The sequence below is a fragment of the Chaetodon auriga genome, chromosome 16 (assembly GCF_051107435.1).
Source record: "Chaetodon auriga isolate fChaAug3 chromosome 16, fChaAug3.hap1, whole genome shotgun sequence".
Taxonomy (NCBI): Eukaryota; Metazoa; Chordata; class Actinopteri; order Chaetodontiformes; family Chaetodontidae; genus Chaetodon; species Chaetodon auriga.
Genome location: NC_135089.1, coordinates 940471 through 965000, shown reverse-complemented (window position 1 = coordinate 965000; position 24530 = coordinate 940471). Strand labels below are relative to the sequence as shown.

The 24530-nt window shown below is 41.4% G+C and overlaps 2 protein-coding genes across 2 annotated transcripts in view; one reads left to right on the top strand and one right to left on the bottom strand.

Moving 5' to 3' along the window:
- LOC143334052 (uncharacterized) overlaps nucleotides 1-3260 on the bottom strand; it is an 18844-nt gene extending 15584 nt beyond the window's left edge. Inside the window, exon 1 of the mRNA XM_076752559.1 lies at nucleotides 2888-3260. The gene's annotated coding sequence lies outside the window, so the exon portion shown is untranslated. The remainder of the gene's footprint in view (nucleotides 1-2887) is intronic.
- Nucleotides 3261-5023: 1763 nt separating this feature from the next.
- Nucleotides 5024-23182, top strand: LOC143333832 (GTPase IMAP family member 8-like). The gene is made up of 5 exons (XM_076752193.1): nucleotides 5024-5075; nucleotides 14362-14943; nucleotides 18846-18983; nucleotides 19321-19416; nucleotides 22311-23182. Exons 1-5 carry the CDS (start codon nucleotides 5024-5026, stop codon nucleotides 23180-23182), a joined length of 1740 nt encoding a protein of 579 aa, XP_076608308.1.
- Nucleotides 23183-24530: the final 1348 nt, after the last annotated feature.

Here is a 24530-nt window from a genome sequence, read left to right as displayed (position 1 = left end):
TTTTACCTCAAGTACTTTCAGCTGATAGTACTTGATAGTACTAGAAGGTGAGAGGATTTTAATGAAGTGCTGGAGGGGTGAAGGAGTAGGGGGCTAAACAGCCGACTCCCACAGTAATTAACCTGCAGTTGCTTTTGTTCTTCTTGCAGGAAGTGGCAGGATTAGCGTCGGCTGCATCGAGCTGCGTCGGACACTTAGGAGTCAGGGGGGAAAATTAGCGGGAGGAGACGACCATTAGAGCCATCAGAGTGTGTTGTTTGTAGCTGTGCAGCAGCATCATAATGACTCGGAGCTTCAATAATGTTTATTTCATGCTGCGGTCAGAGCATCAGTCAGCTGATGTATTGACTTGATACAGACCTCTTATTAAATACTGGATGATGGCTGGTCAGCGTCAGATTCAGGGGCGTCAGGCTGTAAGACCTGAGGAGTTTGAAGGGTTTGGATGGAGAGCTGATGGAAGAAATGACCAGATTTATAATCTAGATTTATGTCCTTATTTAGTCAGTTTTAACAATAAATAGCATCTTGGATCCTGACTGAAGGCCTTTTGATTAAAAGTCTAATCTAAAAGATTTTGCTACGAGAATATTTCCAGACTCTTCTAAAAATGAGCAGCAGCATGTTGAAATAAGACAGAATAAGAGCGACTGCTGAACCAGAATCAAGACAAGAAACAGATGTTTATCTCACTGAAGTGAATCAGCAGCCGGACAGGTGACCGCAGAGCTGCAGGGCCGAGCCGCCGCCAGCAGGCCGAGTGCAGACAGTCACATCAGAGCCAGAGGGGAACCAAAAGTCCCACAAACAGACTTGATCTGCATATTGCAGAGGCTGAGTTTCAGCGTGCTCAGACCACCTGTCAGAGCACAAAGATCAACTTTCATGTCTTCTTGGCAGAGCTGCACACCAGCAGAAAAACCTTGATTTATGCTGAGTTTGACTCTTGTTCTCTGGTATATATCTCACTGCAGCATCGCATCTAATTTGGCACATTCAGGCACGCTGATACATCTCATCTTCACTGAAAGCTTCAAACTAACAGAAACTGACCGTGTGGCTCCTTCATGCTGGTGAGCTGCTCCACACGTTTACAGATCATCAGCAGCATCGCTGAGCTCCATCACTGATCTGCAGACTTTGAACTTTTAGTGTAGTTTCATGATTTCCTGAAAGATGAACTTTTAGCTGACAGATGGCTAACATCTATCTGATGATGGGGAGGAACCAGATTCTCCAGCGTTTGGTCTCATGACTTCACTGCAGATGTAACGTGAGTTGGAGCTCGCCCTCTGGTGTTTCTGCTGCTTTGGAGGCTTAGCGTTAGCCTTGTTATCCCACAGTCGAACTGGTTAATCTGTGAGCATCACTGGGCTAGCTAGCTGCCCCCGCAGGCGCTAATGGTGCTTTTGTTAACATATAGCATGTACTGATAGTACAGCAGGTGGTTTCCATCACAGCCAGTGACTCAGTCCAAATGCAGAATCAAAAATCATGCCAAGGTTTAGTACAGGGTGCTGGTGGATTCAGGAGGACCAAAGAGAACCTCCTCAGTTTTCAGTTTGTCCAGCATCTGAAAGCTCTAGGACATCCAGTCTTGGATGTCCTGGACACAGTCAAACTAAGGCTGCAGTGACTGAAGGCTGTGGGATTATAGTGGGAGATGTACGTAGCTGCAAACAATGGAGGGAGGACCCAGGGGGAGGATCTACAGAGAGAAGAGCAGAGGTCCTACAACAGAGCCCTGAAGAACCCCACAGGAAAAGAGGGCTGAGGACAAAGAAGCCCCCGAAAACCAGACTGAAGAGCTTCACATATTTCAATCTTCCATCAAAAGGAAGGAACTTTTCCCACAAATTTGGATGGAGAAGGAAAGAGACAACGGTTCAAACCGATTCAAGCAAACTGAGCGACAGGAAGAGGCATGAGGCATCGAAGAAGATGAGATTCACCTTCATCTCATCAACAAAGGGCCCGAGTTTGTGTGGACGGTCAGGGACATTGATGGCAGCTGGGTGGACAGCAGCCGCCGGAGAGGACTTTGGGTCTTTAGTTGTTTGATACGGAGTTATCACTTTCTGTCAACCATCAATGGAAAACACCATCATCTGCTGCTCTTCTCTCTTTAAATATGTCTTTGTAAATTGAATATTTGTGTGTTTTTTACTGTTGGTCAAACAAAACGAGCCAATGAAAATAATCATGCAGCTTCATTCGACTGTCATTTCATGTTCTCCATTATTTCCTCGTGGAGGGAGGACGTGGCGAGAATGCTAAGGAGCAGACTAACCGGCTTCTCGCAGCGTTTTCTCCAAAACAAGGTGAAAATTCAAATATGACAGAATATTTCCTGCTTGTGTAGAAAAACACAAGAATAATAAAAACATTTTGTGAAGCAGCAGAGCTTGAAAAACGGGAAGTGACGACCTGAAGGCAGCATTCAATCACATCTGATAAGTAATTAACACACACACTGATGCATGAACATGTCTGAGATCAGTTACCACACACACACACACACACACACACACACACACACACATTTCCATCAGTTCACAGGACATTACATTGACTTCCGTCCATTTCCTGGAGACTTACCCTGACTGTAATCTTCACCCTGAAATTTAATTTACATTATGAGGACTTGTGTCCCCATAAGAACGAGTCCCCACAATGTGGCCGTGTGAACATCATCATGTCCCCATAATGTGAGTAGATACTCATCCACACACACGCACACACACTGGCTGATGCACCAAATGCATCAAAGGCAGACAAAAGATGGAGAGTGATGCAGCTGAGCCGGGGAAGCCGACACACCCACCAGCACATGTTCGACACACCGACCTGAAATCAAAAGGTTTCCAGCCGCTCACTGAGCTCTCACCTGGTCCTAGTCTACAGGAAGCTGCAGGCTGATGTTCATGGTGTCTCTGCAGGAGCTGCAGGAGGTGCAGGAGGTACAATCCAGAGGAGAGACGAAGCAGCAGTACAGAGAAATCAACAATCAGAAGCAGGATTCAGGTTAAAACACGTGTCAGATTTTTAAAAGCTGCTGGAAAACTCCTCAGCCGTCGCTTCGCTTTCTTATTTTGATGTTTGTTCTGAGGATGCTGAGCGGAGGAACGACGCTGCAGCAGCTCTGCTCTACTGCAAGAGGTAAAAAGGAAAGGGAGGGGTGCTTTAAGACTGTGTGTGTGCATGTGTGTGTGTGTGTGTGTGTGTGTGTGTGTGTGTGTGTGTGTGTGTGTGAGAGCAGGAGGCAGCACTTGCAGTACAGTAGCTTCTTTCCTCTCCATCTTCCAGCAGTGTGAAGCTGACTGAAGCGACAAGCAGTGCACAGTCGAAATTTTCAAAATAAAAGCCCAAATGTGAGTCTTTGATGAGCAGATTTTTTTGTGTGTGCATGAAGTTCAAACATATAAAAAAGTTTATTTATACAGAACTTAACAAAGGACAAAATAATAAGAGACAGAAAAAAGAAAACATACACGCTACGTACGAATTTCACACAAACCAAATTACACACATTTACCTAAAACTGAATAAGGTTAGAAATGAAAAATACATTTGCAAAAATAAATTTTTAACAAAAAAAAAAAACTTTATTAAGAAATTTACAGCAGTGCAGTTATAACGCAAGACATCGGCACAAAAAAGGAAAAAATATCCACAACGAGACAATTAAAAGGACAGAAACAGTGAAAAAAGACACAATAAAAATGTACTTTGTAAGTAATGACTTATGCAACGGAAGCCATTGTTATTTTTATTATGTATTCTGACAATAGAAGAAGAAAGTGTGAAGATAAGTGTACTCATATTTGTTCTGGTTTTCTTTTTTCTATTTAACCTACAAGCATTTTATAAGAATACTCTTATTTTGGTGGAAAATCAGCCGATTTCCTGTATTGTCTTGGTTAAGTGTGGGTAACTTTCTACACCTTTTTCTGCCTCCATCCTGCTGAGTTCCTGCTGACGGAGCACAATCCCAACAATGCACCAGTTACAGATTGCACATTCCTCACTGGGAGAATAATAAGAGATGTTTATACTGAATATTAATATTCTGATTATTAATATTCAGAACAGGTTTTAATCATGATATTCATGTCAGGATTCATGTTTAGTATCTGTATTAATAATATACACTTTGACAAACAGTATGAAACAGTATCACATAAAGACTTCAGCTGAGAGTGTTTTGTTCATTAATGTTTGATATTTATACTCAGCGATGAGCAGAATACGTCTCATTTAATTGTGTTTTAATTGTCAAAGTGTTCACCCACAGTGTCAGTATGATGGTGGAGAATTGAGTGTTTGGTGCCCTCCAGTGGTCTCAATGAAGAAGTGCATTTCTACATTTAAACTTGAGGCTAACACCCTGTTAACATCTGCGAATCTTATCTAATTGTGCACAACACTTTTACCCTAAAATGTATTGATTTACATTATGGGGACCTTCTGTTTGTCCCCGCACAGACAGCGAGTCCCCACAGTGGGACTGTGTAAACAGATTTATGTCCCCACAGCGTAGGGAATACATGCACAAACACACACACCCATCACAGTTCTGTGTCTGACTTATCTGCAGTTGACTTGAATCATGAGTTCGCTGCCCCCCAGTGGTCACAGTGAGGATCAGCAGCACTATGTTTTTTGACAGTTAGCTGAACTACGACATGAGCTGCTGCCTGTTATCTGGTAAACGTGCAAACTGTCGCTCGGTCAAACCTGAGCTGATTCTGGATGTTTCGATTTGTAAAAACTTAACGAGGATCATGTTGTTTTGGAGTTGAAAAATGGTGAATGATGAACCTTTCAGTCCATTTACTGACTCTGCACGTCATGTTGCTGCCCAGTAAGCTGGAGCTACACAGCAGAGCGCTAACAAACAGCAAAAACTACCTGATAGTGGTAATACCCAGAATCACTTAGTCATACTTCTAAATACATCACATTAATATATGAATCACTTTAATCCTCTGTTTATGTATAATGTTAGCTAACATTTTAGCCTATGGATGCTAGTGACTACTCTGTCAATGCTAGTGACAAGCCTAGGAATGCTAGTACCTAGCCTATGGATGCCATTGGCTAGCCTAAGGATGCTAGTAACTAGCCTGTGAATGCTAGTGACTAGCCTTGGAATGCTAGTGACTAGCCTAAGGATGCTAGTAACTAGCCTGGGAATGCTAGTGACTAGCCTTGGAATGCTAGTGACTAGCCTAGGGATGCTTGTGAAGAGCGAAGTCAGTTACATGAGGTCGGAATATAAACTACTTGGGTCGACATATTAATGGGCTAGCTCAGAGGGGGATGAGCTCTTTCTTGTGGCTGCACTGCTAGCACTGCTAAAATGAGCCGACCTGAGTTTCAGAACATACTTTTGAGCCTGACCTTTTGTTCTTGGCCTCGTTTTTCAACTGACAGACTGCCTGCTGTTATGTTATGTCGACCCTCATCAAGCATAATTACTGCAGCTTTTTGCACCTTTAGCATTTGAGCACTTTGCATTGTGTTCTTCAGTTGGAAAGAGTCTACAGCTCAAAGCAGCACCAATGAAACAACACTTACCCTCCGTTCAGCCACAAGTTGGATGTGACCACCAGAGGGCAGCAGTTCATTAAACTACAGCACCCTGAGCGTCAGAGTACAGTATCACTGAAGTGCATCTTTGAGGAAAAGTCTCCATCTTCATGTGCTGTTTAAAAGTGTGTGTAAGATATTTTTTGGTCTCATCTTCAAAAACTCTCAAGTGGAATCAAATTTGATGTCTGGAAGGGAAATTCTCCTTGTTGCTTGTTGAGAGTTGCTAATTCTCAGAAGAATTACAGACTCGGTGTGATGAATCAGGTCTCTTTAATACATGCAGCATGGAGGGAAGACTCATGCAGAGTGTTTTCTCCAGATCTCCACAATGTCTTGGCTTTTATACTGTTCAACAAAAAGACAACTGGTTGTCACATGCACCTGGTAATGATAAAATCTTTCCTTCAAAAAACAATGACTCTTTGGGGGAGTTCACTCATCCTGTTCCCTGAGGTTAATACTATACCACAAACTTCTCAGTTACAATGGATCGCACCCTAAAAACGTCCCCCTTCATCCTGTTTCCCTCACTGAATGCTCTTCTCACCTTAGTGATCAAAGGCCACAAAGACTTTTACAATTCACAGACTGATTCCTGAGATTAGCAAGTCATCTAATTCCTACATGTCACTGATCATTCTTCTCTTCTTAAATCAGTGTTCGCTTTATAAAACCAAATACTATAAACACTCAGCAGGTACTGAGAACTTTAGGCCAAAACTAACTCTGTTTCTTACAACCCTGATTCCAGAGCAGCTGTGACAGTTTAAAAGAAAACAGACTGTGATCAGCTGATCTGATCCTCTCTGACACAAACTGACCTGAAATCAGCTCAAAGTCAACATATTTAATGTTCTTCCTCATCAGCTTCACTGATTTCTGTAAATATCTCTTATTGTGAATCTGATGCAGCGACACGTTTCACAGACTGAAAGATGTGGAACGCTCCAAAAACACCTGTTTGGAACATTCCACAGGTAAACAGGCTGATTAACAGGTGAGAGGATCATGATTGGGTATGAAAGGGGCGTCCTGGAAAGACTCAGACGTTCATAGAGGATGGAGCGAGTTCACCACTTTGTGAACACATGAGTTTATGAGGGTGCAGTTTCCCCATAATACCTAGATGATACCACAGACACGGTTCAGCTTCGCCTGCAGCTCTTCACAAATACCAAATGAATGCAGTAAAATAATGGCATAGTTTAAAATATGACATTACAGACAGCAACCTGCAGATTTATAATCTTTTAGAAACACAAAATTTCAATGTGAGAAACTCAACACTACTGCAGATGTTATTTGGTTCAGCTCCAACATTTTCAACCCTGCAGACATTGAAAACCTGCCGTCACACCAAGCAGCCGAGAACAACGTTGGTCAACCTACGTGATTTTTAAAATTGAGTTCAACTCTGGTAAACTTTGACAAGCAAACATTGTCCTGCTCAGGTGACAACATCGTGTTCGGAGGAATCTTATCACTTCTGGCAAAGACAAGGACTGAAAGCGATGTCAGTCTGCCAGATGTCAGTTTGCCACCACATTCTGAGGAATCTTATCAGCATGATAACATAATGACTTCAAATGTCTCACCGACAGATGTATTAGCTGTGAGTCAATACTGGCTGACATGTTGACTCAGAGCTGCTTGCATGGCTTCAGACTCTTTGCATCCAACAAACACGATGCAAAGTGCAGAAATGCTGAAGTGCTGTGCAGCGTTGGAGTAAAAGACATTATGAAGGCATGAAATAACAGGAGGCAGTCAAAACGTCAGCTGAAGAACAAAGAACAAGGATCAAAACTCTTCTTTAACCGTAGTTAGAGCTGTGGCCAAGGCAACCACACATACACGGTTACTGCTGCTACTCACTGGAGTACTGCAGTTATCACATGTTTACCACAGTATCATATTTAATATTACATCCTATATTTCAGTATGCGATCAGAGTGTGTCTGAAATGGCTGTCGGTGTTTTCGGCTTATCAGTTTTGGCAGTGACCCAAAGTTACACATTGAGAAGTCATTGTGTAACTGGATGGTGAGTTTAGCACCACGTTCTGAGGAATCTTATCGACTTGGACACAGATGGCCGATGACCCATTGTCCTCTCTGGATTTTTTACTTTTATTTGATGTTAGAGAAGGTGGGCAGTTTATTTTGTTACCTTTGACATTAATGAAACACATTTTATGGTGTTCACAGCTTTAATGGAGGTCAACACTTGATAGTGCAGATGTTATCGGGCTCATAAAAAAAATCAGCTTCAACCCTCTGGAGCTCTTTATGGTTACAGAAATAAAACAACACTGCAATTACAGATTCAAACCACTACAACATTACCACGTCAATGCAATCAACACTCACAGCCGCCCTGCTCAGGTAATACGAGCAGACAGTAGTTTATCACCGAGCTCGATATGAGGAACTCTGGAAGGCCACATCAAGGAAATCACACCTGTTGCAAGGAATCTTATCAATATTGGCAAAACATGCACACACTTATCTCCATTACAGCGAGATCGTTGTCTGAGTGTGCTTTAGGCCTTTGGTAATTACACTCTGATTAGCTCTGAAGACAAATCACTGTTGCTTCATTTGTGTTGACGCCGAACGAACAGTTGTGCCGAGGCAGACGCAGTGACTGTGCAGCCACTTGGTCATCGCCTGCAGACGACTCCACTGCTGTGGCTGCTAAAATGCACTTTCAGCATTTGTTTTGGCATTCCTCAACATGCCAGGAACTCTATGTAGACATATATAACACAAATATCAAATATTTATTCATGAAAAAACAGTGAGGATCATAAATCTCCATTGACTTAGCTGCTTGTCCTTCTAGTCATGCTACTGAAATGGCCTTACTAAAGGTCAGTGGTGGAAGTTGTGCACTTTTACTTCTCCTTGATCTAAGTGCAACATTTGACGTGTAATATATATCATTTTTATAACTTTGCATGGAGGAAATGATGAGGCACTGCACAGTGGCTCCCACTGCTCTCTAATACACTATTCAATGTTTAGTTTTTGCAGCTGTGTTTTTGCTGCTGTAGTGCCACAAAGCTCCATCCTAGGCCTCATCTTACTGTCCTTCATGCTCTTGCTAGCTGATAATGCTAATCAGTTATTCTGTGTTTTCTCTTTGCCATGGTTGGATCAACCTGCTACAAAGCCACAGGCTAAAAATTAGTTTCTGGGGTCTCCTCGCCGGCTGATCCAAACCTGTCTGTCAAACCCAGCTCGACCACCTCTCTTGTGCAGTATGTAATGAGCTTTTTTAATTTGCTTAACACCTTTCGTACAAGGATTGCAGTTCAAAGTACTTTACAACAACTTTAGCTGTTTCTAAGGTGGAGAAATGAAGTTTTACACCTTGCTGATGTGGGACTGGAAGCTCAGATCTGGATCTAGGTGAACACCGAGACTGTAACCTCAGATTGAATTGCCCAGATTATTAAAGAGAACTTCTCTTTATTGGACGCCATTTCTGTGCTGGAATATGACCTGGTCCCAGATTTGCTGTTAGCTTTGAAATGACAGTTTTTCTCCGTTGGTTTGACTCATTTCTTGAAACAGAAATTACATTCTCAAAACTCTAAGATCATTTGGCAAAACAGTCTTTCAGTTCAGCACAACACCATAGCTCACTTGCAAAAGCTCATATCTCTCCCAAAACAGTTCACTCGTGTCAAAACTGAATTCCTTTCTCAGATAAATAGTCAGTGCCCCCAAAATGCATCGTCCCTTTGGCATTGTGTAAGCACTGCAAGTCAAAAATATACGCACATCACACACCTACACTGATTGTAAGGGATTGTACTGGTCCTGGTCAAGCTCTATATATACATGTTTGGCAGCATTCACAATCATGGACAGCACCTGTCAGGTAACTAAACATACTGTTTGATTGGTCATCTGAGATGTGTGAAACTCCTCCTTCGTTAGTCAAGTTCTAGTTTCACCTGACTGTCAGTTACTGTAATCAATTCATCAAATGTTTCAAGAGATTCATATTTGGTATTCATGGTGTTATGTTCTTGACTAATTTTGACAGCTGAACAGACTCTTGTGCATGTGATGACTCAAACAATGAAATGATGCTGACATGTTTTGGGGAGAACAACCGTTAGACTGAGAATCAACTATCAGTTTAAATCAACCAGATCTATTCACTTGGAAATTGTGCTAAATGTAGGCTAACTGAGCTAACCATAGGCTACCTGTACTTAACTAGACATTTGCAATTTGATGAAATGAATGAGAAATTCAATTCTGTTCTGAATGGAATTTCTGTTTCAAGAAATGAGCCAAACCAATTGAGGAAAAACTGTAAAAACTGCCTGTTCTTCCACAATGTGCAAAAATCCTGTACAACTACTGTCTACTGTCTGCGTAGATATTCATTGTTGAGGCTGATTTACAGGCTTCAGTTAGAGCCTTAAGATCTGCACCTTGTGCTGCTGTTAGCTGCTAATGAGTGCACCAATTTGTTTCAAGAAGTGTTGATTCCTCTCTGTGTCTGGGTTGCATGAAACTGATCTGTCCACAAAAAGCTCCATGTCTGGTTTTTCTGACTGTGTTTCCTGTAAATCAGGAACAAACTTCAGTTATTGCAGCATCACAGGTCTGTGGTTGTCCTTCCTCTGCTGTTGGAAGCAAAGCAGCTGGTCAAGGGTTGAACAACCTTTAACTGTGATGTTCGACATTTCAAGCAAGACAGTTGAATCTTAGCCACCTCGCTGCCGACCAGTCAGATTCCCTGTGAGGAGGCACCTGCGACAGATTTACATGAGGATCTGGAACATTCGGAGCTTTTGGTTTCATTTCAGACTCTTTTTCCATGATTAGATGAAATGTCTTCCAGAACTGCAAGCAAGTCCTGTTGCCTTTCGAAGCACTTGGACGTGGAGCCCTTCCACTTCTTGGGCACCATCATCACCCAGGACCTCAAGCTGGAGCTGAACATCAGCTCACTCTTCAAGATGATGACGTGAGGTTTGAGTGTGGTCATTCACAGGTGTGAACTTGTGCTTTAGACAGGTGTTAGGAGGGCATATACAAACTGTTGTTTTGAAGCATAGTGAACCCTTAACTAATGTCCAACTGTTTGTCTTCCATGGATTGAGCCAAGATAATCGTCTCACTCGTGTGCTGCTGCACACAGCGAAGGTGAAGTCCTTCTGCCCCAGCTCTAAAAAGGAAACTGTGACTAAACAGTCCAGGTTGGGCAAATGTGCTACAGCCTCAGAAACAATGCAAACTCAAAAAACTTAGTCCCAAACTAAATCCAACGGAAAAGAATCTGAACACAAATGCTAAACAAAACCATTTCAAATCCAGCCAACACAACAGAAGTGCTCCCTCTAGAGGCCTGGAGAACTTCCACTGTGTTGAAATTTGTGCGTTTTGGGCTTTCGTATTGATGTTAATGTATTAGTTTTGGCAGTTTGAAGCAGGTTTTTTTCATTTGCAACATGTTTCTGTTATTGAATTTCTTTTTGATTTTTGAATCAGCATCGTTTCTGAAGTTTCTCCTAATGGAAATGTTTTGGGGCCATTGTAATACGTTTGCCCTTGTTGGCCACTCTAAAATCCACTGTAGAAAACCTGAATTTAAAATAAATGGATCTAAAATATGCAGTAAACTAGCTGTCAAACTAACACAAATGGCACTTTGTTTGATGCTCTTCTGTTTGGCCCCTGATTTGCTGCTTCATTCTGGTTTCTGACCTGTGACTGGTTGGCTCTCTGTGCCCTCTTTGCTCAAACTGGCTAGGTGACAGATGACATGTGTTTAAGGGGAGGGAACTACACAGACTTTATATTATATAAAGATGAAATGACAACTATTCAACAAGAAGACACCAACAGCAACAAGACATCACAGATCAGCTGCTTTCACAGGACAAAGATGGCCAGCAAACCTCTCCAGCCTGGTGAGTACATTTCATACACAGAACTCTTCCTCAGGTAGTATTTGACAAATCAGCAGAGCAACAACTTCTCCTCTGCTTATTATGACTGTTTTCATGGATCATTAACATCAATCATATCTGAAAGAAACCTCTCAATTATCACATTTAACTTATCAACACTTTAGCTCATTTTACTGGCCACCTTCTCAGGGTTTTTTTTTTGTAGTTTTACAGTCTTCACAGAATTTATTTGTTGTGTCACAGATCACTTGGCTTCATAACAAATTCACATTTTGCAGCATTTTCTTAATATTTTTTGTATTCATCAAATGTTTCATTTGTAATAACTGCATTCTGTAACATTTGATCACATTTTTTAAGCTTTACATATTTACCAGCCACATCTTATACACTCAAAAAATCATCTGTCTCAAATTATATTAAAGGTATATATAAATAGGTTGCTTTCACTGTAATGAAGCTTTTTAGACAAATCTAGATCATCCAAAAAGAAAATTGAAATCAGTGCAGCTTATGATCATTCTATAAGTCACACACTGCCACTTATCAGCTTATATCAGCTTATATCAACTGCACTTTATTGGTGATTATTTATTAAAATATTATTTTACAAAATGAATTTATTTAATGATTTGACACAATTTTGCACAACAAATGATTCAGTAAAATAAATATAATCAATGTTACAAACAAATCTAAACTACTTGGTATCTTCCAGTCAGTGGTATTAACACTCTGCTGAACTGCTGCAGTTTACACTCATGTTGTGTTTTGCTGTTTAAAGTCCCCAAACCAAACTGGTATAAATATGTATGTTTAATCACTCAAAAGTAATTCATTGAATGTTTGGACCTTTTACCTTCAACATGTTGGTATGTGAGCAACATAGTCATGTTATCATTTCACAGCTGTGACCAAAATGCAACCAAATATTGTGTATCCCAGATGTTTATATATGCCCTTTTGCTGTTTGTCTCTTATATTTATTGACTTCTAGAGGACCAGGAAACTGAGTGGTAGCAGTGTAATCATCATGGCTTTCAATTAATGCTGCAAAAAAAGGGTTAGAAAGTTTGAAAATGAGGACATAGTTTTTCAGCCCAAACATTTAATCCTATGATTAATCATTTGGTCTTTAATTCTTACCTGTCTAATGAGTGCCCAGCCTTAACAAAGTTGACATTCAGTTCCAAAGAGAATGAGTTTAGCACTACAGTGGTAAAGAGACATCCTGATATAACAAAACACTTTGCTTATTTTCAGGAGTAAGACAGAGAATTTGCAACCATGAGTCCTAATATAGGAGATAGAGAGAGCAGTATCATCAGCATATAGAAAAATCTGACATGAACAAGCTGCTTTTAGATCGCTGATATACAAAAACAAGACTGAACTTTAGATCTGCATTAGCACCCCCGTGAGGCTGTAATGTTAAGACTAAACTAACTAAATCTGAACTGTTGCATGGATGAAAAGTAGTCAAATTAGTGGTTCTCTGATCCTTCCCGCCTGCAAGAATAATTTCTAACAACTGTGTTCTTTTTTGAGTTTGATACATATCCTGTCTGTACGTTTATGTATTTCCTCCAGAAAATTATCATTCTCTCAGTCCAGCACTGAAAAAGCTTGTACATACTCAGGACATATGTGTTACTACACCAGCTGCCAGTGATCAAAAGGGAAGAATTACAACCTCATTCAGAGTTAGAAACTCACTCGGTAATGTGTGAAAAGTTTAGCTATAAACAGTGTGGGTGGTGACTTACTGACACGTTTGTCCCTTGGGGCTTACTGTAGCTATATGCACTTGTTGCTCAACTCAACTTTATTAATATATCACCTTTCATACAAACATGGAGCCCACAGTGCCTCATATAGCAAAAAAATAAAACACAGACATAAACAAAAATCAAAAAATTTGATTTGAACAAGAATGAAAAAGAGTGATGAGTGTTCTGGCTGGAACACAAAATGAAAGAAAATCTGTGATGTAAGGTCATTTAAAGCTTTATGAACGAGTAAAACAGCTGTGAGATCAGTTCTAAAACATACAGGCAGCCTGTCCAGTGTGTTGAGCAGGCTAAATGTGTGAACACATGATTGGATTAAAGAGACAGCTACATGGTAACTGATCAATAACAAGACCAAGTGGGAGCATAAGGAAATGAAAAAAAAATTGGGCTGAGGATGCTTCCTTGAGGAACACCACATTCAATACAACGAAATCTGTACCAGTATCAGTTCCAGTATTGGCTGCTGCTGATTGAAGCTCTTGTACTTTATATGTCCTTCACATAAATGCCAAACTGCTGCCCAAACATTGGAGACCTCTTGTGAGCTTCAGGGCTCACCAGGTCTCTTCATGAACCAGATTCAGACTGTAGACTTGATGTTTGTTAGCATGTTGATACAAACTGCAAAGTTTGTTGACTTGTAGCTAGAGAGCTAACTAGCATTTACAGTGAAAATAATACACAATTAGCATCAACAGAACGATTACAGGAAGTGACGTGTTGTCAGCTTCACTATGTCAGGAAGGATAATAAAGCTTAAATAATTTTTTCTCCATGAGCTACCTGCACAACCAGTTAGCGCTCTAGTGCCCTGAAAGCTGTGCAGTGACTGACACCTGACAGCCTGACAAGGTTGACAGTCCAGTAAAATTAGTGTTTCAGATCAGTTTACACTGAGGCAAGATGACAGCTGAACTTCCCAGCACAGTGTGGAACGTGTGTGTGTGTGTGTGTGTGTGTGTGTGTGTGTGTGTTGTCATTGCTGATTATATTTTTTTACACCATCAGTCATGTCTATTTAAAATTTTCCAACAGAGCTGCGCATTGTGCTCTGGGGAAAGACTGGCTCCGGGAAGAGTACAGCAGGGAACATGATCCTTGGAGAACCCACCTTTAAGATCAACCCGTCATCTTCATCTGGGACAAAAGAGTGTGAGAAGGGAACAAGAGAGTTTGAGAAACAAACTCTGGTTGTTGTTGATACTCCAGGTCTGTTTCACACAAAGCTAAGTCATGAAGAGGTGATGAAAAACCTCTTAGAAAGCATCAAGTTGACCGCACCAGGTCCTCATGTGCTCCTGCTGGTGCAGGGTTATCCCTTCTCGAGTGGAGATAAAAAAATACTGGAAGCCTTCCAGGAAGTCTTCCAAAGTGCAAAATGTCATACTATCCTCTTGTTCACAGATAGAGAGATGTATGAGAATAGATCTGAAGACTTCCTTAAACAGTTCATCAGTGAGTCTTGTGGGGAATGCTACGTCTTTGAGGAAAAAAAAGATCATGAGCCTCAGGTTCGTGGCCTACTGGAGGTGATCAACAGCATGGTCCAGAAAAATGAGCCACCCCACTACAACAAGGGCATGTTCGAAAAGGCTGACAAAATCCAAAAGCTGCTAAGTGACAGCAAAGAGAAGGCACTGGTGGGGAAATTGACCTCAGATGATCTAGCTGCATTGGCAAAAATCCATCCAACACTTGAAGCTGTGATACCTTTCCTTGAGACACTGAAGAAAGTGGCACTTAAATTAATGCCACCTGAAGCATTTCAGGGATCAAAGTAATCAGAGAACTTTCAAAAAGTTCTAGAAACATATGACACAGGGAAAATCATAGTGGTGAAAAGGTATAGAATCAATATAATATCTCTTTCACTCAAAGCATCTTAAACAATACACTGATTTCAAAATGCATAAAATGTGTAGACTGTGCTGTATTCATGATCTGCAGACAGCTGATAAATTATTCAGCATCGACTGTTTGATGACCGTCAGTAGAGGAGGAGACAGTGCTGTGACATCTATACCATCACTTGGGTGTAGGCTAATTTCTGCCTCACTTTTGATGTTTCCTTATGATTTTCTGACCAAAATCTCTCTGAACATCATCCAGTGACTGTCCGCAGTTCAGATTCGTGCTGATAAAAATGTTGATTTGCTCATCTGAGACATCTTCAGTTATTATTGTGTTCAAACCAATGAACTTAAGGAACAGTGGCGGGTGAGCTTTACCGCCATGTTAGAACTGTGCAGCATGATGCGGAGAGGTGTTTCTACTATGCCTGTCCTCAATGAGATGAATGGGCTGGCCAAAATAATAGAAACACGTCTCTGTAATGCAATACAACAGAAGGTGGACTTGAAGGTTGTATTAGACTGCATTTGTTTTAGCAGTGGGCCTAACAAACTGGAGTCTTGCGTAGCTGCTCATGACTGGTTTGCTCTAACGATCTACTCTCGTCACTGCCACACTGAGCCACGGCTGGTCACCCTCCTCCTCATCGCACCGTGAAGCTACAAGCTCTCCGACAGCCATCGCTCACCCATTTGAGGGTGTGGTTGCCTTTAGAATACAGACTGATGTCACTGGGTCCTGACCATTCGCTGATGATTTGGATGACATCATCAAAGCTCACCAATCAAAGCTTGTACCTCTGATCCTTCCTGTGCTCGTTCTGATGACATGTTCTGAAGTGGAAGCTTGACTTCAGGTTGTCAACCTGTTCTCAAATGCTGTTGTAAACCACAGAGACGTTGAAAACTCATGAATGTGATTGTGATTAAAAGCTTCTGTCCAGGCTTTACTTCTGATATTGTATAATCATAACAGTTATGCTGAATCATTGTCCAATTCGTCATTATTTGACTTTATTAACATGTGGTGTGTGTTGTATCACTGATTTGACTGTAATGGCTGAATTAAAAATCAATCCCTGTGTACCTCTGTTTTACATCACATCATTGAAATAAATCTGTCTGATCTGTCTATATGGTGCCCATTATTGTGCAACACATTTATATCATCAAATAACACCCAGCCACTCATACAGAGGTCACTGCACTGTTCAGGTGAACAGCTTATAGCCAATCAAAAGGTTTGATTTTGAGCTGCAATGCTGCTGTTTAAGCATCAGAACCACAGTGACGCCAACAACCAGACAGCACAAACACAAAAAGAGCCGCTGACGTCTCTGCAGCAAACTTCAGCTTTCTAGCTGTAATGTCCTCTTCTTCAAAGTCCTAAAAATAAACCATAAACACAGATAAAGTTAAAGTGCTTTACAGAACAAGATAAAACAGTGAACACAGTCAAAGTCAAACATTACATACAGTCAAGATAAAAAAAAATCAAAGTGATAAAAGATGGAGAGAAAGCAGACAAACAACAGATTTACTATAAAGAAGAAGAAACTACAGGCTTCGCTAATCTAAGGTGGGAGTTCCACTGCGGAGGGGCTCTAATGGAAAACGAGGGGGGTCCGGCCGAAGGAGGGCTTTAGGAGTAATTAGTAAAAGCAGAAAGCCTGACTGTGCGAGCTCTGTAATTTGTATGTAAAAACAAAGCTCGGAGTCAAAGATGACAGCGAACTCGCGGACAGAATGCTTCATGTTGGAGGGCAGATTCTTTTTCACCTCATAGGTTTGAGTGGCTCAATAAATGGACCTCTGATTTTGACTCATTGAGCCTAAAGAAGTTTCATGACATCCAGCATTTGATATCAGAGAAACAAACCAAAACATAACAAAGTATAACATCAGAAATGAATATTTTACCTACAGAAAGAAGGTCGAATGAGGAGTGATATGAAATCTGATGTCATCTGTTTTAATTATGAAATGATGGAGAAACTACTGTCAGTGGAAGGAGGAGGGTTAACCACTGACCTGATTGCCTGAAACAAAACCAGAGGGTTGTGGCTGCTACTATCAATCAAATTTGAGAAATATGAATACCTGGCTTCTTTAACTACATGCTGATTGGCCTACAACCATTTTAGGAAAACAAGAGATAGCTTCAGTTTCTTGATAGGGCAAAGTCATAAAGAGTAATCTGACTTGTTCATATAAGATTATCTTGTGAAACATTGACGGAGTTCCTGCTGATTAAAAGGTCATGAAGGCGGAGGAGCTGAGAGCATTTCGCAGGAACTGCTCAATGACTTAATTAGGTCATCTACCTTGGATGCAGGTAGATGACCTATGAGCAGGAAGTGGGAGCAAAGTATGGAAAATCACAGGCTTGTGATCAGAGACATTAAGATCAACAGTAAAACCAAACAAAAGGCCACAAACAAATATATTAAAATCACAGAGCACAAGAGCTCTGTCACATTTGGCCGTAATGACTAAAAGAAACAGAAAATTATTGAATAAAACAGTATTAGCCTGAGTTGGCCTGCATATTAGAGCACACAGCACCGGATGGTGGCAAGTGAAAAGAAAACTCAGACACTCAAAAAAATAAAAAACTGGTAAGAGAGACAGGGGTTCCCCGTTATTGAAAAGGAGAGCTTTGCCACCTCCATGGCCTGATGGATTGATTGATTAAAACAGGAGTGTAGGAGGGCATGCCTCAGTTAGCGGGGCGGGGTATCCAGGGCTAAACCAGGACTCAGTGATGAATAACAAATCACTACTTTTAGTCATATAAAATTATGGCATATAAAGACTTGCTTGTTGAAGTCGACTAAACAGCTGAAATGTTGGAAATTGTTTAATAGCCTGTCTGATGGGATGCAGGTCATCTGATTTGAAGAGGCCATGCAGAGCTGAAACATTCAGTGCTTTTTGGAGGAGTGGGAATAGAGATTTTGCCCCGGCTGTGGATTGTGTTTACAAGAGTCTCTTGAGTTTGACTGATTGTTTATCCATGATGTCATTGTAGGAGACGTTTCTCCTCCCATCCAAGAGGCTCCTTCAGTTCTAACTGACTGGTGGGGAGTCGGAGGCAGGATCGTTCACACTTTGGGAGTTATTAAGGTATGTAAAGCACTTAGATGAACCATGGTTTGGATCAATAACAATCTTCACAGACACATGACATCATTGGCACCTACGTGAACAATGATTGTGTGAGCTGAGGGATGGAGGATAGTGAGCGCTGGGGACAGTTCGATAATGTCCAAAGCCTTGCTACCAGGCAGACAGTACCTGGTTGCTCATGAGAGTTCAACACATCTGACCATGGAATCACAAATAATAATTGACTATTCAAGTTTGGGTGGAAGATGCAGCTGGTTGCTATGAACCGCAGTAGCTAGGTCAGCGTCAGAGACAGCAGAGGTAATTTAAGGAGTTTCATCTGGGTATAAAGAAGGAGGGGTAGTGCCATTGGAGATGACGTCACAACTATCAAGAACAGAATCCACTGCTCCATTGACCTGGTGGACCAATGGCTGGTCCTTCTAAGGCTAGGAGGAGGTGGACACACCAGGAGGGAAAAGGAGTTGACTGGGACGAGATGCGGAAAGCAAAGTATCTTGAAACCTGGACGTGGTTTTCATCCCTGTCTGCTGTGAACAGAAGAAGAGAAGCCCATCTCCCCTTCCTCACTACAGACGCTCAAGAGAAAGAATGGACGCCAGATCAGAGTGTCAGTCTCCGCTGGACTCTCAGTGCTGGAGGGAGTGTCCCGCTGCAGCACAACCAAGTGGGGGAAGAGTAAGGATTACCACTGCAGGACATTGTCCAGAAGACTCTCAATGGGATGGAGCTCGAACCTCTGGATAGCTAAGAGTGCACTGGGGTTAGCAGTCTCATCCAGCCTGGTCTCAGTGAGCATAATACAATCAGGCTTTTTGTCACGGGGAACTAGGACATTGGTTGTGGGCTCCAGGCCTTGAAACTTGCTCCAGATGGGGAGCCTGTGGCATAGAGCAACAGGGGGAACGCCAGCTGTGCAGCTTTCCGGCCCTCACTGAAGTCCAGGGCTGCGAGCTAGAACAAGTTTGGGACCTAGGTTTTGCTCCAAGGCTCAACCATGTGTCCTCTTTCACAGCTGGTGGGCCATCAGATGGGGCCAACTCACCCACGCCAAGAATGGACCCACACCAGGGCAGGGTGGTGTCAGAGTCCAGCTACAGGCAGGTGCTAGGTAGCAGCAGATTCCACTAGCAGTACGAATGCAAGACTCAGCAATCATGTGCAAAGCCAGGAAGTCCGGTCTGGGTGAAGGGTAATCACAGCCGACCAACAGTAGAATCCATTTATGAATCAAACAGTAAAGGGCTTATTTCAAGAAATCAGACAAAAAGTTTGTATCAGACCAGACGTCTGATACAAGGACGCAGTGCAGCACTGAAGCGCTGCAGTGGGAGTCACTGCTTTGAGATACATGAGGCCACCCCTGTTCTTTGTTTGACTTTTTCTTTGTGAATTTTGAAGTCTCTGATGACTTGACCCTGCTTTTCCCAGCAGCAAAGGTTGTGAGTTCAAGTCCCAGATGATGCAGAGCGGACATCTTATGCACTCAGGTATTGTGCTGTGTGAATTAAAGACAAATGACTTGGTTTGATGATAATTTTGGTCTGGACAGTTCTGCTGATGGACCCTCCCTCCTCACCTTCCTCCTCCTTCTTCCTCCTCCTCAAAATGCCCAGCCCTGACTCACTGCTGTGCAGCAGCTGTAATTAGGCTGTTTTTCACCTTAGATTCCACTTGCTCACATCCATTCACTCAGCATCAGTGATAATACTGATGTACATGTTTCACCCTACTTTTGTAAATAGTTCTATATTGGTTGAATACACTTCTTTAACTTTAATCCATAGTGATCTGTGTGGTCTCCCTTGTTTTGTCTGGACTTTGAGATGCTTCATGACAGACGAAAGAATTATCGTGCAGTTTGATGATTTGTAATCCAGGTAATCTGGATTACAGTTCCACAGAAACACAGGCAAACTGAAAAGCATCATATTGATAATGACATAATGCAAAATAGAATTTTTCATTAAAAAACAAAAATACGTCTTTGGATATGTGTGTTTGTCTGTAGTGTTGGTTTGTTAGTCAAACTTTGTGCAGATTGTACTTGTATTTGATAAAATTCAATAGGAAGAACTTCACAAAGGCAGGATTTACCTCAGTACCTGTTTTAGATTTCATGCTGGATTACTGTTGACCATCATAATGATACTCCAAAGTGCAGGTCCATGAGGCTAAACAGTTCCCAATAACTATGGAAATGTACTAAATATTCTTTTGCTCAGCCCATGATTTGGTGCTTGCACTTACATTTGTAATTCTGATCTGTGACTGGTCAGATTTTGGCTAGGAACAGATGATGTGTATTTCAGGGGAGGGAACTAGAAGCTGGCTATAATATATAATGATGAAATGGAAACTACAATAGTCAGAAGAGGACATCCACAGTGACCAGACATCACCTCACATCTGCTGCCTTTACAGGACAAACATGAGCACTGAAGAATCTTTACTGTCTAGTAAGTATATTTCTTGCAGTACTAATACTCAGTTTGGTGTTTGGGTTTCATGTGTGGCCAGACCAGTTCTATCCATGATGCATGATGTTTGCCAGAACTCATCTGTCATCAGAAAGTCATCTTTGACAAATTATTTCATGTTTTGCAGTCTGCACAGACTCCAGTTACTGTTTCATACAACACTTTATGTCCAAATTAATATTTTGCTTTATCACATTATGGCTGTCATGACTGTCTTATGTAGTATTTGATAACATGCACATGTGTGTATTTCCTGTATATATTTTGTTTGTGTGGATGACTTGACATATTCTGGGTAAAACTTGAGTGTTTGTGTGCTTTTTAGTCAAAACTAGAAAAAATATAATTAGAACAGTTAGCAAGACCCTTGTGTTTAGGCAAGGCAGGTTTATTTCTACAGTACATGGCACACAAAGAGGCAGTTCAACAGGCTTTACATTAAAAAGTTCTGAACAGAGACCTAAATAACAGAATAACATGTGTTTTGGTTCAAAGCCACTGAACATTTATGAGCATCAGCACTTTAAGCTTCATTCTGTGACACACTGGAAGCCAGTGAAGACACCTGAGGACTGCTGTGATGTGTTCACTGCTCTTGGTCCCTGTCAGGACTCAGATTTCTCAGTGAGCTGAAGTTGTCAAAGATTTTTTGGGGAGATCTGAGGAAATTAATTTAAGCTGCTGGAAGTGAGAGCATGGATTACTTTCTTCCACCTGGACGTGAATCCTCTGAATATTGCTGTTATTAATATGGAGATAAAGACTTTGTCACTGATTTGATGTGACTATTAAATTTGAAGTCTGAGTTTAAGATTACACCAGACTTTCTGATTTGGCTTTTGATCTCATTCTTCTTATTCTGTTAAAGACGGTCATCTCAGTTTTGTCTTCATCTACCTGAAGAAAGTTCAGGCACATACACTCTTCTATTTGTTCAGTTCCCTTATAAAGACAATCTGTGGGACAGCAGTCACCCAGTGACAGAGCAAGGTACATTTGTGTGTCATCTGCATAATTGTGATACTTGATGTTGTTATTCTGAATAATGTGGTCTAATGGAAGCATATTAAATGGAAGAAGACCAAGGATGGGGCGTTGTGGAACTCCACACATCATGTTGGTCCACAGATGCTTAATTACCAATAATTTATATAATTGGCACTGTGCCAGTTGTGCAGTCTGTCCAGAAGTATTGAATGGTCAACAGTGTCAAATGCAGCACTTACATGGAATTTGTGAATTTCCCTTGGAGATGAATAAAGTATCTATCTGACTGAAATTTTGCCTGAATCTTTTCCTCAAGGAATATGATTCAGGACCGTAACAGCTGATAACATTTTAAAAGAAGCTTGTTGGTAGATCATCAGGACGGCAGGTAGTTGACGCTGAATTCAGCTGTAAACATCACATCAACATTGGACCCATTCCAGTTACATTTTAGAGGACTGTGATATTATTCATTTTACTCCATTAGAAATCCGATTACTTCTTCCACCATTGATGTCTGTGTAATATTTTCCTACAGAGCCATCAGAGCTGAGGATTGTGCTTGTCGGGAAGGTTGGAGCTGGGAAGACTTCGGTCATGAACACCCTCCTGACGAGCTCAGGGGACAATGAGAAACCTGCCCCTGAACGTCCCCGTAGGACAGAACAGTGTCAGAAGGAAGAAGCAACGATTGGAGGACAGAAAGTGGTCATAGTGGACACTCCTGGTCTGTGTCATGCAGAGAAAACAGATGAGGAGGTGATGAAGGAGATCAAGACATGCAAGTCACTTGCATTTCCTGGTCCTCATGTGTTCCTCTTTGTGCTTTCCTGTAAGGAGAAATTTACAAAAGAAGAACAAGACATGGTGGAGTTTTTTATCCAGAATATCTTTGGTGTAAACAGTGAAAACGTTGCACATCACACTATGGTGTTGTTCACCAGTGGAGACAAATTGAAGGACAATGGACAAACCATACAAGAGTTCATTGGAGAAAACAGTGATCTCAAAAGCTTTATCTATAAATGTAAAGATGATCTCCATGTTATTGACAACACAGATCGAAGTTCATCTCAGGTCAAGGAGCTTCTGGAGAAGATCAACTCCAAGGTTAAGAACAACAGAGGAAATTACTACCGAACTGAATCCCTCGAGATTGTTGAGAAAGACGCTTCATCTTCTGGAATTGTGAAGAAAATCGCCCTCTCCATCAACGGCTGCGCTCTGGTTGGAGCAGGTGTCGGAGGAGGAGTGTCTCAAGTTGTTGGAATTGGAATTGTAGGTGGAATAGCAGCTGGAGCTGCAGTGGGAGGTGTGGTGGGATGTGTTGGGATAGTTGTAGCAGAACACATTAAGGCTTTCTTTGTGCGTAGGAAGCGAAGGCAGAAGAAATCCTCAGGAAATATCTGAACAATAACTGCAAATATGACAACATTATGTCCTGCTTTTATGAGTCTACATCAATCTGTTTGTGTAACACCAGGAAGGTTTTCTTTGACAGAAGCAGGACTGGGCTGCAGCAGCTCTTCATGAATCCTTCACTAATTTTGAACATGAAGTCCTTCCCAAGTTGTCCGTAACCACAAAGTGATTCACTAAATCGGCTTGTGCCACTGAAAATGAACAAATGTCTCAGCTGGTGAAGACTTTAGTAATCTGTTGTAAGGACACATCAGTGGCACTGTCCAATCAAGAGCAATTAGCTAAGTAAACAGGAAGTCTCTGTAGCATCACAAGCTAGCAGAACTCCCAAAAATCTGTTTTAGAGGTTTGTAAAGGTATTTGTTCTATTTGTGTCTGCATACATGGAGAAATCCATTTCTTGTCTTACAGTTTGTAATGAGTAGTATCTGATTATGCTAAGCTAGCTGACATTTTTTACTCATACGTCAGTTATTCGTCTAATGTTTCATGAAGGTATGTTGTGTCCTTTTTTTTCATGTTGTGTACCATTCCATTCCACCGTGTGCTCCACACTTGTGAATGGGTCAGAATTAGCATGCTAACGTTAGCTGTGTCAACCTGTTTCAATCTGGCGATGATAAAACTAAACTGTCTGATTTATTGGTTATCTTTGGACGTTTATCTGATTATATCCTGGTGGCCTGCTGTGTTCTGCATTAATATTGTTTTCTACACAACGTTTCCAGAACTTTTATGTCTTTGCTCATTTTTGTTATGTCACTTGATTTATTTTTATCATGCATTTACTGCTGTTAACAGCCTGATTACATTTTGAGATCATTACCAGACAGGTTTTTGCTCAATTAAAAAAATTCTCATTTATTATTTTGTTTTATATTGTTTCATGAAGTTGTGATCCAAACATTCATCTGTTGGACATTCGGTGATCTGAGTGGACCTCTTTGGGCCTTGAACACTGACTGAAATGAAAGCATGTGAAACGTTTAGAGGAGAAAAGTTTCAGAAGCACATACGTGTTTTTATTTTCATCTGATTTTTATTGTTTTATTTGGTCCTGATTAAAGTAATGTGGGAGGAAACCTGAGCACCAGGAGAAAACCCACACAGCACCCACATGGAAACAAGGTGGAGGTGTTTCTGAGTGGATGCTGTCATGGGGGGGGGGTTGATGGAGGTGGAGGAGTGCTGGAGGGAGAACGATGGAGACAGTGATGATGGAGACAGCGGAGAGGGTGGAAGGAGGATGGAGGGAGAGTTGAAGACAGGTGGAAGGAGGGTGGAGGAGGGGTGGAGGGTGACGGCGGAGGATGAAGGAGCAGCCGTTATTCGACCT